This window comes from Anolis carolinensis, unplaced genomic scaffold, assembly GCF_035594765.1.
Source record: "Anolis carolinensis isolate JA03-04 unplaced genomic scaffold, rAnoCar3.1.pri scaffold_7, whole genome shotgun sequence".
NCBI lineage: Eukaryota > Metazoa > Chordata > Lepidosauria > Squamata > Dactyloidae > Anolis > Anolis carolinensis.
The window spans coordinates 32199445-32214916 of NW_026943818.1; the positions used below are offsets into that span (position 1 = coordinate 32199445).

The 15472-nt window shown below is 42.1% G+C and overlaps 1 protein-coding gene across 3 annotated transcripts in view; it reads left to right on the forward strand.

The window, feature by feature from the left end:
- The window catches only part of abca7 (ATP binding cassette subfamily A member 7), a 61867-nt gene extending 46532 nt beyond the window's left edge, over positions 1–15335 (forward strand). For all 3 annotated transcript variants that reach the window (XM_062960331.1, XM_062960329.1, XM_062960330.1), the window contains 12 exons: positions 188–332; positions 415–538; positions 1222–1351; positions 3002–3122; positions 3283–3345; positions 4390–4496; positions 8193–8334; positions 8420–8554; positions 9712–9815; positions 10369–10461; positions 11702–11939; positions 13778–15335. In XM_062960331.1, the coding sequence (XP_062816401.1) occupies positions 188–332; positions 415–538; positions 1222–1351; positions 3002–3122; positions 3283–3345; positions 4390–4496; positions 8193–8334; positions 8420–8554; positions 9712–9815; positions 10369–10461; positions 11702–11939; positions 13778–13909 (1534 nt within the window). In that variant the 3' untranslated portion in view covers positions 13910–15335. The remainder of the gene's footprint in view (positions 1–187; positions 333–414; positions 539–1221; positions 1352–3001; positions 3123–3282; positions 3346–4389; positions 4497–8192; positions 8335–8419; positions 8555–9711; positions 9816–10368; positions 10462–11701; positions 11940–13777) is intronic.
- The last annotated feature ends 137 nt before the right edge of the window (positions 15336–15472 follow it).

The window sequence follows — 15472 nt, forward strand, 5'->3', positions numbered from 1 at the left end:
TGTCAAAGAGACTAATTTGAGAGGAGAATAATTGAAGTCTAGAGTTGTTAAACACGAGAGTCTGTTGCTAAAACGAGTCATTGAAGACCAGGGTTAAGTCCAGACCCAAGACAAGAGAACGTGGTGAGAATGGAAACCATCTCCTTTCCCTGAGACAAATCCGCTTTCCCGTTCGGCCTCTTTCCAGCTGGTCCATAACGCCCCTGATGTACCCGGCCTCCTTCTTCTTCAGCATCCCCAGCACGGCGTACGTGGCCCTGACCTGCATCAACCTCTTCATCGGCATCAACGGGAGCGTGGCCACCTTCGTCCTCGAGCTCTTCACCGACCAGGTGAATTTCCCTTGGTACCCATATCATGGCAAAATATCTCATCTTTTAGTGCAACTTACCTCCTCTTTTTTTTCCTACTTAGACACTGAACGACGTCAACGTCATCCTTAAGAAAGCGTTCCTCATCTTCCCGCACTTCTGCCTCGGCCGCGGACTGATCGACATGGTCAAGAACCAAGCCATGGCGGATGCCTTTGAGCGATTCGGTAAGCGGAGCTGACAGTTGTCTAAAAATTAGCCTCCTGCGCATGCTTGTAAAATGCTATAATTGGAAGTTCGCCTTTTGATTCGATTTCCTGTGTCGTCTCTAACTCTCGTTCACTTCAACTAGACTAAGGACGAGAAGAAAATGTGTAAGAATCCTCTCTATTTGAGCGATTCTTTGCCTTTGAGCGATTCGGTAAGCGAGACTGACAGTTGTCTAAAAATTAGCCTCCTGCGCATGCTTGTAAAATGCTATAATTGGAAGTTTTGATTTCCTGTGTTGTCTCTAACTCTCGTTCACTTCAACTAGACTAAGGACAAGAAGAAAATGTGTAAGAATCCTCTCTATTTGAGCGATTATTTGCCTTTGAGCGATTTGCTTGTAAAATGCTATAATTGGAAGTTTTGATTTCCTGTGTTGTCTCTAACTCTCGTTCACTTCAACTAGACTAAGGACAAGAAGAAAATGTGTAAGAATCCTCTCTATTTGAGCGATTATTTGCCTTTGAGCGATTTGGTAAGCGAGACTGACTAAAAATTAGCCTCCTGCGCATGCTTGTAAAATGCTATAATTGGAAGTTCGCCTTTTGATTCAATTTCCTGTGTCGTCTCTAACTCTCGTTCACTTCTACTAGACTTAGGATGAGAAAAGCATGTGTAAAAATCCTCTCTATTTTTTGACCAGGTGACCAAAAGTTTGTGTCTCCGCTGAGTTGGGAACTGGCCGGGAAGAACATTTTCGCCATGGCGGTCGAGGGTGTCCTTTTTTTCTGCTTCACCCTCTTGATGCAATACAAATTCTTCCTCCCTCTCCGGTAATAACAATAACAATAATAATAATAATACTTTATTTTTATACCCCGCCTCCAAGTTATCGTTAGTTCCTGGTAAGTTATCGTTAGTTCCTGGTAAAGAGCTGTTTTGCATTCATTCGTTTAGTTTGTGGCTCTCCATTTTCCCAATATGAGATCCAAAGTTGCTTAGATTACATTTTAAAATTGCTAAACAATGGGCATTTCAATGGGCATTCCTAAAAAAAATTCTAGATCCTTCCAAAAAATCTCGGTGACATCCTCATCTAATAATAATAATAATAATAATAATAATAATAATAATAATAATTATTATTATTATTATTATTATTATTATTATTATTATTATTAGATGATGTCACCGAGATTTTTTGGAAGGATCTAGAATTTTTTTTATTATTATTATTTATTTGTATACCCCGCCTCCATCTCCCCGAAGGGACTCGGGGCAGCTTACATGGGGCCAAGCCCGGATAAAACATATAAAAACATCAAAATACAGACACAGCAATTAAAATCCAACACTCTAAACATAACAAAAAAATAAAAATAATAATAATTTAAGAACATATTAAAAACATGGAATTGGCACCCAAGTAAAACAGATAAAAAATGGACTGGGTAAAGTGCACTAAGTAAATATTGTATCGTGAGGTAGTTAAATAAATACAACGGTAAGACAGCCTTTTTGAGAGCATAGAAGGTAAATTGTAATACTGGGTCAACGAGGAAGGGGACGGAGTGGGATAGGAGTTGCACAATCCTGAGGAGTTGTCTAGAAGGTGGCGAGAATAAGCTTCTCCTATGAGAAGCAGCGAGGAACTGAAAGCTAGAAGTCGAGGGGAGAGAAAAGTCAAGAACGGGTGAGATATAAGGAGTTATGAGATCATGAAATCTTCAATAAATACACAAATACACGTGGATGGCTGTAATAAACATAAATGGCTTGTAGGCATGTCCGATCGATGAAAAAAATGTTTCAATTCTCGTTTCTAAAGTAGGGGGCGCTGGCGCTTCGATATAGAAAGTGTTTCTGATTTTTTCACCAAAAAATTTCGGATATTTCCGAAAATTCGTAATGATTCTAAATGTTTCTAAAATGGGGGACGCGCCTGCGCAATCGCTACACACCGGGCTTGTATGGCAATCTTCCATGTGGACGCAGAGGACGTTCGCCCCCACCTTTGCGTCCATCGTGGAAGCTTCTGATTGGCCGGGGAGCGGCAGCCATGTTAGGCTGCGCTAAGCTCCCATTCAAGGTAGGTTGCAGAAAACAAAAAAATATATATTTCAAAATTTTGGGGGGCGGGGTTCGAATTACATTGCTGGTTGCGCTGTGAGACAATGTCTCGGAATGCGTATCAAAAAGCGAGAACAATCCGAAATAATTCCGATATACGATTCAAAACGATTTTTTGGACATGTCTAATGGCTTGAACGCACTAGTTAAGAGGCATAAACTATACAAACTGTTAAAAGATCACCAGGTAGAGAAGACTGATTTTTTGAGAAGATGGGATACAAGTTTTCACCGTCCGAGGCTAAGAGAGTGGGACTTGCCCGAGGTCACCCACTGAGTAGGGATTCGAACTCGTGTCTCCAGGGTCCAACACCTCGGAAGCGTCCGTATCTCTCTCTTTTTTCCGCTTCTAGATTTTTTCCCGTTGAACTACCTCCGTTGGGAGAAGAGGATGAAGACGTGGCCAAAGAAAGGCAGAGGATCACCAGGGGATCTCCACAGAGGGACATCTTGGTCCTACAAGATCTCACCAAGGTGAGGATATTGAGTTTTTGGGTTGTGTTATCGGCCGCGCCGTATTAAAGCCATGGACTCGATAACGGCCCTGAAACTATTCGCCTTTCGATATCACTCAGACTTCCTTCGAAGATGGAGATGCGATTCATGACACTGTCTTTGATTCGATTGTCAACAGGTCTACCGGAGGAGTAAGAAGCCGGCGGTGGATCGCTTATGCCTGGGGATTCCCGCAGGAGAGGTGAGGCATGGGGCCTGCTTTATGGGTAAGTCTCACTCAGTGGAGTGTGGATCAGTCACGGACCAGGGCTTGGACAGGACAGGATCCCTTGGGCTGTGGATCACTCACTGGGAACAAGATCCTTTGGACTGTGGATCTTGGATGGGAAACACGATCTTGGGAAGAATTAATTACGCTGCCACCAATTTGCAAAGGACTAAGAACGACTAAGGTTCTTTTCATCCCACCGCTGCCACCAATTTGTAAAGAACTATTAACGACTGCCACCAATTTGGAAAGCTGTAACCACCAAAAACTCAGACCTTTTATATATATTTTTCTTTCTTCTTCTTATTCGCTTTAGATGGTAACACAACTTGTTTTATAATATATGCGACAGAGGCTTAGATGTTGGAGGAACAATAACAAGTTTATTCAGGCACAGAGCTTCGTGGTTACAAAAGATGTTTCTCACTTAGAGGCACTTTTATTAACAGTTACAATACTAGAATGAAGTGAGTCAAAACTCCCTAAAGTGTCATTTCTTTTACTTAAAGTAGTTAGAACTTCTTCCTCTGCTACTTTCAAACCGCAGTCACCCTGTGATACAGGATCACAGATTCTCTGTTCCTTACCAGGACACAGACTTCATCAAATAAGTCACCAAACTTACTTTAAACCGACTCAAAATGAACAATTGAGTCTCCCTGATCCCCTTAGCCCAGGATCAATCTTCCCTGTGCCTCATCAGAGCACAGACTGAATCCCTTTTTTAAACTCTGCACTTCTTCAACAAAACGGCAGTTGGCTCCACCTACTTCTCCATGGCAACCAGCCTCTGAGTGCTGAGATGCAATAACTGTAATACTTACCCTTTTAAAACACAAACACACAATTGAACATATCTATAAACCAAAAATTCATACTTCATCACAGATCTGTTGGTCTCTGTTCACTCCGAGACATCCATAATGGTGCTTTACCTACAAAGTTTTGATCTAGAACCCAAACACAAGAGGACACTCGCAATATTGGTGATCCTTTTTCTTTTCTTCCCGTCCTTAGTGTTTTGGTCTTCTTGGGGTGAATGGCGCCGGGAAGACGTCAACGTTCAAAATGCTGACGGGCGACTCGGACGTGACTTTGGGCAAAGCCTTCCTGAAAGGTTACAGGTCAGTGTTGCAGTCTGGCAAGCGTCAGAGCCTTTGAGATGAGAATAAGTTGAGAGTTGTTAAAGACGATAGTCAGTTGTTAAGACGAGTCCGTCGCTAAAGCAAGACTAATTTGAGATGAGATTAGTTTAAGATAAGAGTCAGTTGGTAAGACGAGTCAGTTGTCGAAACAAGACTAATTTGAGATGAGATTCGTTTAAGATAAGAATCAGTTGTTAAGATGAGTCAGTTGTCAAAATGAGACTAATTTGAGATGAGATTCATTTAAGAGTCCGTTGTAAAGACGAGTCGGTTGTTAGGACGAGTCAATTGTCGAAATGAGTAATTTGAGATGAGATTCATTTAAGAGTCAGTTGTAAAGATGGGTCAGTTGTCGAAACAAGTAATTTGAGATGGAATTCATTTAAGATAAGAGTCAGTTGTTAAGACGAGTCAGTTGTCGAAACGAGACTAATTTGAGATGAGATTCATTTAAGAGTCAGTTGTTAAGACGAGTCAGTTGTTAGGATGAGTCAGTTGTCGAAACGAGTAATTTGAGGTGGAATTCATTTAAGATAAGAGTCAGCTGTTAAGACGAGTCAGTTGTCGAAACAAGACTAATTTGAGATGAGATTCATTTAAGAGTCAGTTGTTAAGACGAGTCAGCTGTTAAGACAAGTCAGTTGTCGAAACAAGACTAATTTGAGATGAGATTCACTTAAGAGTCAGTTGTTAAGACGAGACTAATTTGAGATGAGATTTGTTTAAGATAAGAGTCAGTTGTCGAGTCAGTTGTCAAAACGAGACTAATTTGAGAAGAGATTAATTTAAGAGTCAGTTGTAAAGACGAGTCAGTTGTTAAGACGAGTCAGCTGTTAAGTCAGTTGTCGAAACGAGACTAATTTGAGATGAGATTCATTTAAGAGTCCGTTGTAAAGACTAGTCAGTTGTTAGGATGAGTCAATTGTCAAAACGAGTAATTTGAGATGGGATTAATTTAAGATAAAGAGTCAGTTGTTAAGACGAGTCAGTTGTTAAGACGGGCGACTCGGACGTGACTTTGGTCAAAGCCTTCCTGAAAGGTTACAGGTCAGTGTTGTAGTCTGGCAAGCGTCAGAGGATTCTGAGGACGAGTGGTTTCAAAATGAAGCGCCCGAGTGTGGCTGGGCTTCATGCGGATGATGATTGATGTGAGGTGGTTAAATTGAGACACTTACAGATTTCTGTCTCAATTCTCCCCTCCTTTTGGCAACTTAGCATCCGCTTAGAAGCACGAACAAATAAACACACATAGCTACCTGCCGATCCCGGTGGTAATTGATTTTATTTACAGCTATGTCAGCACAAACGGAAGCTGCTCTATGCAGTAAATCTTAACTCTATGCAATTAACTATTCCTGTGCTGGAATCCTTACCAAAGCACACACACACACATATTCACTTTAACAACGAGTGAACATTTCACATACTACATTAACCATTACTCTGACACTTCAAGCATTTCAGAGGAGACAACATTGCTAAAGGGGAGAGTCTCCCGTCCGTGTTTCCAAGTTTCCAAGTTCCGGTTTCTTGTATCCAAAATAAAGCCCTGAAATCCAGGTGCGTTAGACATGATGTCATGGGAACCTGGCTGGGCTTCAAGCATAATAATAACTAAACACAGCTGTCCATTCTAAACAATCTCTGAAAAATATGCACCACAGTAAAGGTTCAAAACATAGAACAAAATATGTATATTAGAGCATCATATACATAACAATGTTGTTTTTTTTTTTTGGTGAAATATAAATTTATATATATATATATATATATATATATATATATATATATATACACGTACATACAAATAGAGACATACAATCTTGATATTCCACATTTACATTACCTATAGTTCTCCCCGATCCCGCCACCTCCCCATTCTCGCCCATAAACTTATTCTTACATAATGTAAGGGTACAGAAATACTATATATATTTATATCCCCTCTCTCCCTCCCCCCCCTCCCCCCTGAGAACAGTTTACTACTCTTTACCGTACTAATTATAGTTGTTCAATCATAAGGATAATCTTATTTAATTCCTTGTATTTGTCTTTCCCCTTTATCCTGGAGATAAGGCCCTTCCATTTTGCCTCCCAGGTTATCTTGGTTTGGCCCAACTTATAGTAGCTTTTCCTTTCGCTAATATAATCTTGAAGTAGATAATCGGCTAAATATTTATACCACGTTTTTATATCCCATTTTTTTTGGTCCTTCCATCCTAGGGCAACTGAGGCTTTGATTGCATCTAACATATGTTTTATTATTTCCTCCCATTCTTTAAGTTCCCCATTGCCTTCTAATTTTTGAACAAAAAATTGTGTTTTATTCCATTCTATTTTCGTCCCCAATAGCTCTTTCATTTCCTTCTTAATTATATTATAGAATCTTTGAATTTTTTCGCATTCCCACCACATATGGGAATAGGTTCCAATTTTCCCGCAATTATGCCAGCATTGTTAACAATGTTAACAATAATACAAATAATAATACAACTGATGATCCAATTCAGTCAGCTGTAGTGGCACACAGTCGTAACTTACAGAGTATAAAGATTTTTAGACTGCAATCATCCAGATTTAATTGCTACACAGAGCAGTTTTCAATATAAAACATATATCAGACATATATCAACAAGACTCCAACTAAAGTTTGTTAGTGACACAGTATGTGTACATTCAGTCTCTTCAAAATGGCATGTCATATGCTGTGAAACTAAATATATCAGTGTACAAATCAATTGGCTCAAACCTGGCTTGGAGTCAAAACAAATCAAAGTCTCTGTAGTCTTGGAGCAATTCTATAGGACTCCTCAGGATGTAAATGCAGTCAATTTAGCCGTAGCTTCAGTTTGTAACAAATGTTGCAGTCATTTACAGTTCCCAGCCAGGAAGCCTGGTCAGATAGATGTTATTTTAAAGTGGCTGATTGTGAGCCGAAGTAAGCTGTTTACTAGGCATGTCCGATCGATGGAAAAAGTGTTTCAATTCTCGTTTCTAAAGTAGGGGGCGCTGGCACTTCGATATAGAAAGTATTTTCGATTTTTTTCACCCAAAGATTTCGGATATTTTTGAAAATTCATAATGATTCTAAATGTTTCTAAAATGGTGGACGCGCATGTGCAATCGCCCAAAAAAAAAAAAAAAAAAGGAACCCGAAGGGGGGGACTTTTACAGGCTCTTCCACCCTCATTTCTTGAGCTATCCTCATCAAATTTGCAAATAAGCTCCCATTCAAGGTAGGTTGCAGAAACAAAATAATTTTAAAAATATTTTTAAAAATATATTTTAAAAAATTTGGGGGGGAGGAAAAATTAACGAAACATTAAGAGACAATTAGAGAATGGGCCAACAATGGTTCGAATTCCATTGCTGGTTGCGCTGTGAGACAATGTCTCGGAATGCGTATCAAAAAGCAAGAACAATCCGAAATAATTCCGATATACGATTCAAAATGATTTTTGGACATGTCTACTGTTTACGTAAGCCGTTTACTACCGGTTCCCAGGTTTACTCCAGTTTCAGTTAACCCTTCATCTGGTAAGCGGCAATGTTTTGAATATTTGTATTGTTGGCTCAGCTTCAAGTTTTATGTTCGCAGTGTCTATGTGCTGATTGTGGATTCTATAGCGCGAGCCTCGTTTCTCGTTCTTGCGTTGTCAATATTCTTATTTGCAGCGTGGTCAAGGACCTGCAGGTGGTCCACCAGAACATGGGCTATTGTCCTCAGTTTGACGCCATCAACAGCCTCTTGACCGGCCGGGAACACTTGACCTTCTACTCTCGCCTGCGAGGGGTTCCTGAGAATGAAATTCCAGGGGTAAGAAAACAATTTTTTGAAAACAAGATGGCCGAGAAGCACACAAATGACTTGACATTGGGTAACAATCCCGTCACTTTCTTAGGTGGTGAAATGGGGACTGGCGACCCTCGGACTGGTGCAGTACGCAGACCGACTCGCCGGCCGATACAGCGGCGGCAACAAGCGCAAGCTTTCGACGGCCATCGCTCTCATCGGTGCCCCGCCGGTTATTTTCCTGGTTGGTAATATCGGGAAGCCTGCATTGTCCGTGGCTCGACAGTGGTATTAATTCAGGGTTGAAAATCTATATATATAATAAGAGTCAATGTTTGTATGCATGTATGTATTAGGCATGTCCGATCAATGAAAAAAATGTTTCATTTCTCGTTTCTAAAGTAGGGGGCGCTGGCGCTTCGATATAGAAAGTACTTCCGATTTTTTCACCCAAAAATTTCGGATATTTCCAAAAATTCGTAATGATTCTAAATGTTTCTAAAATGGGGGATGCGCATGCGCAATCGCTACACACCGGGCTTGTATGGCAATCTTCCATGTGGACGCAGAGGACGTTAGCCCCCACCTTTGCGTCCATCGTGGAAGCTTCTGATTGGCCGGGGAGCGGCAGCCAAGTTAGGCTGCGCTAAGCTCCCATTCAAGGTAGGTTGCAGGAACAAAACAAAAAATTTTTGAAAATATATTTAAAAAATTTTGGGGGGGGGGGGGAGGAAATTAATGAAACATTAAGAGACAATTAGAGAATGGGCCAACAATGGTTCGAATGACATTGCTGGTTGCGCTGTGAGACAATGTCTCGGAATGCGTATCAAAAAGAGAGAACAATCCGAAATAATTCCGATATACGATTCAAAATGATTTTTTGGACATGTCTAATATGTATGTATGTGGGCATCTGGGTATGTGGCAGCTTTCTGATTGGCCGCCACTATCCGCCAGGAACAACGGACCTGGCCTGAACTTGACACGCTTAACCGCCATGATGCACTTTACGTCCTGGTGCCGTTTGCGGGACAATGGACCATGTGTGATGGGATTTGTAGTACTTTCAATCACTACGACTCTCACAGGCCACTGCGATGCCCACCAGTGACGGAACTGGACCAAACTTGGCACACAGAACCACCATGAACCCCTTTCCGTCCTGGGACAGATTGGGGGAGGATGGACCACGTAGCTTCACTCACTTCTTGCTCTGGGAGTTGTAGTTCACCCTTATCCAGACAGCACTGAACCCAGCCAACTTCAGATCTGGACCAAACTTAAGTTATATTTCCTAACATCCCAAAACAAACGGTGCCTTCTTCTAATAACCCGGGCACCGCCGGGTTCCCAAGCTAGTAGATTTATATTTTTGATTATGGGTTTCTTTGCATCCAGGACGAGCCCACAACTGGGATGGACCCCCAGGCCAAGCGTTTCTTATGGAACTGCATCCTTGGGGTGATCAGAGACGGCCGATCCGTGGTACTCACGTCCCACAGGTAGGTGGAGAACTCATACTTACTCTCCGTTCCTGGACTATCATACAATTATATGTCAGGGGATGATGGAGTGCAGAGTGGATTCCAAAAATTCATCCCGGTCTCACCTCCTTTTCCAGACTGTCTTCCCATGTGGAAAAACAGCACTGGTCAAACACACTCCAGCAGACGAAGGTTTGGTTGAAAATCAACGGCTATAAATCTTTATTTACATAACTATATACAAATAGAGCAAATCAGTCCTTTCTCCATGAGTGCTCTCTCCGAAGCAACTCCCACACACACACAGGAAACTCCTCTGCATTCCACAGTCCAAGAAGGATGTCCCGGTCAAAACAAACTTGACCCCATTGGTCCTGTGATACGTCAGTCATAGCACGTTCTCATTAACTCCATAACTACTGGAATGCCTTGCCGAAAACTAACACAGAAAGCATTTCTAACAACCCAGATTGATTTTAACATTTCACAATACACAATACCCTGACATTATATTTATATTATGGCCCCCATATTCTCAGAAGGAGATCTTTCTCTTTTTTTCACTTGCTAGCATGGAAGAGTGTGAAGCGTTGTGCACCCGAATGGCCATCATGGTGAACGGATGTTTCCGGTGCCTTGGGAGTGTGCAACATTTGAAGAACAGGTAAGGTATAAAAATGAAGTTATTATATTATTATTATATTATTAAGGTTGATCTTCATACGGTGTCGTCGGCGTAGGAGATCCTCTACCCCAAGAAAACGACTCTCAGCTTTATGCAACCCTTTTTGTGAACTTTTTTTTTTTTGCAAATAATTTTCTGAATATTTTTGTGAATAATATTTGTGCATATTTTGGGGATTATTTTTGTGAATATTTTCATTATTTTTGTGAACATTTTAGTGAATATTTTTCTGATTAGTTTTGCGAAGATTTCTGAATTTTTTTACGATTACTTTTGCGAACATTTTCATTATTTTTGCGAATGGTTTCATGATTATTTTTGTGATCATGTTTTGAGAATATCTTCGTGTATATATTTTATGTGATTATTTTTGTGACTATTTTTTGTGAATACTTTCCTGAATATTTTTCTGAAAGTTTTCATGATTATTTTTGTGAATATTTTTGTGACTAAGTTTGTGAATATTTTTGTGATTATTTTTGTGAATATTTTTGTGATTAATTTTGTGAATATATTTTGTGATTACAGTAGAGTCTCACTTAACCAAGCTCAACGGGCCGGCAGAAGCTTGGATAAGCGAATATCTTGGATAATAAGAAGGGATTAAGGAAAAGCCTATTAAACATCAAATTAGGTTATGATTTTAATTAAGCACCAAAACATCATGTTAGACAACAAATTTGACAGAAAAAGTTCAATACACAGTAATGTCATGTTGTAATTACTGTATTTACGAATTTAGCACCAAAATATCACGATGTATTGAAAACATTGACTACAAAAATGGCTTGGATAATCCAGAAAAGCGAGGCTTGGATAAGTGAGACTCTACTGTACTTTTGAGAATATTTTTGTGATTATTTTTGCGATTATTTTTGTGAATATTTTTGTGACTAATTTTGGGAATATTTCTGTGAATATTTTTTTTTGCAAGTATTGTTGTGGTTATTTTTGTGAAAATTTTGTGACTATTTTCATGATGATGATGATGATGAGTATGATGATGATATTTATAGACAATATTTGTGAATATTTTTGTGAATATTTTTGTGAATTTTATTATCATTATTATTATTATTATTATTATTATTATTATTATTATTATTATCCACCGTATTTATGACAGTGTCGCTGGTCCAAATGTCCGGCACTTCCTTTCAATTTGGAGGCTCAATCCGGAACTGTCCTCTTCCCATTCCCACCCGGTGTCTCTGCCTAGGTTCGGCGACGGATACACTATTATTCTCCGGGTCTCCGACTCGGAAACGGCTCCCTTGGAGACCCTGATCCGGGACTCATTCCCCGGCGTGGTCCTCAAGGAGAAGCACCACTGCACCCTCCAGTACCAGCTCCCGTCCAGCACTTGCTCTCTGGCCAAGATCTTCGGCACTCTCGCCGCCCACCGGAACGACTACCGCATTGAGGACTACTCCGTCTCACAGACGACCCTCGACCAGGTGAGCTGTGGGTCAGTCCTCCACCAGAAAAAGCACCAAGACACACGCTGGTAGATTCCAACTGGTTTTCTTGTACAGAACACCAGAACCTTCTCTTTGGCCCATTTGTATAGGGGCTCTCACATACCAGAGGGTCATTGAGGTTTTGTGGATTGTTAGGTTCTCTTCTCCCCGTTGTGCTGTGGGTCAGTCTTCCACCAGAAAAAGCACCAAGACACACGCTGGTAGATTCCAACTGGTTTTCTTGTACAGGACACCAGAACCTTCTCTTTGGCCCATTTATATAGGGGCTCTCACATACCAGAGGGTCATTGAGGTTTTGTGGATCGTTAGGTTCTCTTCTTCTAGTTGTGCTGTGGGTCAGTCTTCCACCGGAAAAAGCACCAAGACACACGCTGGTAGATTCCCACAGATTTTCTTGTACACAATACCAGAACCTTCTCTTTGGCCCATTTATATAGGGGCTCTCACATACCAGAGGGTCATTGAGGTTTTGTGGATTGTTAGGTTCTCTTCTCCCCGTTGTGCTGTGGGTCAGTCCTCCACCAGAAAAAGCACCAAGACACACGCTGGTAGATTCCAACTGGTTTTCTTGTACAGGACACCAGAACCTTCTCTTTGGCCCATTTATATAGGGGCTCTCACATACCAGAGGGTCATTGAGGTTTTGTGGATTGTTAGGTTCTCTTCTCCCCGTTGTGCTGTGGGTCAGTCTTCCACCAGAAAAAGCACCAAGACACACGCTGGTAGATTCCAACTGGTTTTCTTGTACACAATACCAGAACCTTCTCTTTGGCCCATTTATATAGGGGCTCTCACATACCAGAGGGTCATTGAGGTTTTGTGGATTGTTAGGTTCTCTTCTCCCCGTTGTGCTGTGGGTCAGTCTTCCACCAGAAAAAGCACCAAGACACACGCTGGTAGATTCCAACTGGTTTTCTTGTACAGAATACCAGAACCTTTTCTTTGGCCCATTTATATAGGAGCTCTCACATACCAGAGGGTCATTGAGGTTTTATGGATTGTTAGGTTCTCTTCTTCTAGTTGTGCTGTGGGTCAGTCTTCCACCAGAAAAAGCACCAAGACACACGCTGGTAGATTCCCACAGATTTTCTTGTACAGAATACCAGAACCTTCTCTTTGGCCCATTTATATAGGGGCTCTCACATACCAGAGGGTCATTGAGGTTTTGTGGATTGTTAGGTTCTCTTCTCCCCGTTGTGCTGTGGGTCAGTCTTCCAACAGAAAAAGCACCAAGACACACGCTGGTAGATTCCAACTGGTTTTCTTGTACAGAATACCAGAACCTTTTCTTTGGCCCATTTATATAGGAGCTCTCACATACCAGAGGGTCATTGAGGTTTTATGGATTGTTAGGTTCTCTTCTTCTAGTTGTGCTGTGGGTCAGTCTTCCACCAGAAAAAGCACCAAGACACACGCTGGTAGATTCCCACAGATTTTCTTGTACAGAATACCAGAACCTTCTCTTTGGCCCATTTATATAGGGGCTCTCACATACCAGAGGGTCATTGAGGTTTTGTGGATTGTTAGGTTCTCTTCTCCCCGTTGTGCTGTGGGTCAGTCTTCCAACAGAAAAAGCACCAAGACACACGCTGGTAGATTCCAACAGGTCTTATTGTACAGAATACCAGAATCTTCTCTTTGGCCCACTTATATAGGGGCTCTCACATACCAGAGGGTCATTGAGGTTTTATGGCTGGCATCTGTTCTGAGATGTCAGAGATTGGAGATCATGACATGAGTCCTCGCTCAGAGCCATATTGGAGGAGACGTCCTAGGCGAGGACACTCATGTCTCTTCTTTCTCTCCGTTTCAAGGTGTTCGTCCACTTCGCCAAAGAACAAAGTGATGGCGCTCCAGCCGCTGACCGCTCTGAAACGGCACCCCGACCTTGGCGCAGAATGTTGCGATTCTTGGAGGACAGAAACGTCCAAGAGACGAGGGTCTGAGAAAGTGGTTCGGATCCCGGACAGCGAACCAATCGTCCCCGAAGCTGGGCTTTGTGTTATGGGGGCTCGTCCGGGCTTTCCTTGCGCTTGCGGAAGCTGCCTGTCCAAACAAAGGAGGGGAGTGTTTGGGCAGGGGACGTTTTCTCGCCTGTAGAGATCCGGACCCTCAGAAATCGCGGTCGGGACTTCCCTTGTCCCTGTGTCTCTATATCTTTACGACCGTTCCCCGTCCTCGTTACCGTTCTGTGTGATAAGAAACAGACTTTCCGAATTGGGAGAGTCGTCGGGACTATCGCTCCCCTTGCTTTTTTTTTGCGGCATTATTTGCACTTTCGGAAACACTGGTGTTTGGGATGCAATCATATACGTGGTGAATGTACACTCTGCACTTTGAAGGAATGGTAGTCGTCATAAAAACAAAAGGAACAATCAAACCAGGAGGGAAGGGAGACAGACAGCCTTCCTTCCTTCTTTCCTTCCTTTCTTTTTTACTTCCTTCCTTCTTTGTCTTTCTTTCCTCCTTTCCTTCCTCCTTTCCTTCCTTCCTTCCTTCCTTCCTTCCTTCCTTCCTTCCTTCCTTCCTTCCTCCTTTCCTTCCTTCCTTCCTTCCTTCCTTCTTTCCTTCCTTCCTCCTTTCCTTCTTCCCTTCTTTCCTTCTTTCCGTCCTTCCTCCCTCCCTCCCTCCCTCCCTTTTTCTTCCTTCCTTCCTTCCTTCCTTCTTTCCTTCCTCCTTTCCTTCCTCCTTTCCTTCCTTCCTTCTTCCCTTCTTTCCTTCTTTCCGTCCTTCCTTCCTTCCTCCCTCCCTCCCTCCCTCCCTCCCTCCCTCCCTTTTTCTTCCTTCCTTCCTTCCTCCTTTCCTTCCTTCTTTCCTTCCTTCCTTCCTTCCTTCCTTCCTTCCTTCTTTCCTTCCTTCCTTCCTTCTTTCCTTCCTTCCTTCCTTCTTTCCTTCCTTCCTTCCTTCTTTCCTTCCTTCCTTCCTTCTTTCCTTCCTCCTTTCCTTCCTTCCTTCCTTCCTTCCTTCCTTCCTTCTTTCCTTCCTCCTTTCCTTCCTTCTTTCCTTCCTTCTTTCCTTCCTTCCTTCCTTCCTTCCATCCTTCCTTCTTTCCTTCCTTCCTTCCTTCCTTCCTTCCTTCCTTCCTTCCTTCCTTCCTTCCTGTCTTTCCATCACCTTCTCTTCCCTCCATTTCCTTTCCCCCTTTTCTTCGTTTCCGTCTTTCCTTCCAGTCCGTTTTCCTCTCCTTCTTGTCCTCTCCAAATCCATTCTCTCAAAGACAGTCACAATCTTCCTATGTACTATGCAGCTTTCTTTCCATTATCTTCCATCCTTCATTCTCTCTCCGGCTACCTGTTGCAGTAAAATATCACAACGGCATCCATGGCAACCAAGGAGAAGGATAATAAACCCGCCGCCCGGCATAAGACGCTCTTTTGCAGCTCGTCTCTCTTTTGTGTTTCTTATCCCGGACGAGCCCCCAGTTCCGCGGTCGACTTAGCTCGACCTCTGTCTGTCCCTTTATTTAAAGGGGTTCGACCCCTTTTTTCTCATTGGGTGACGGGAAATGC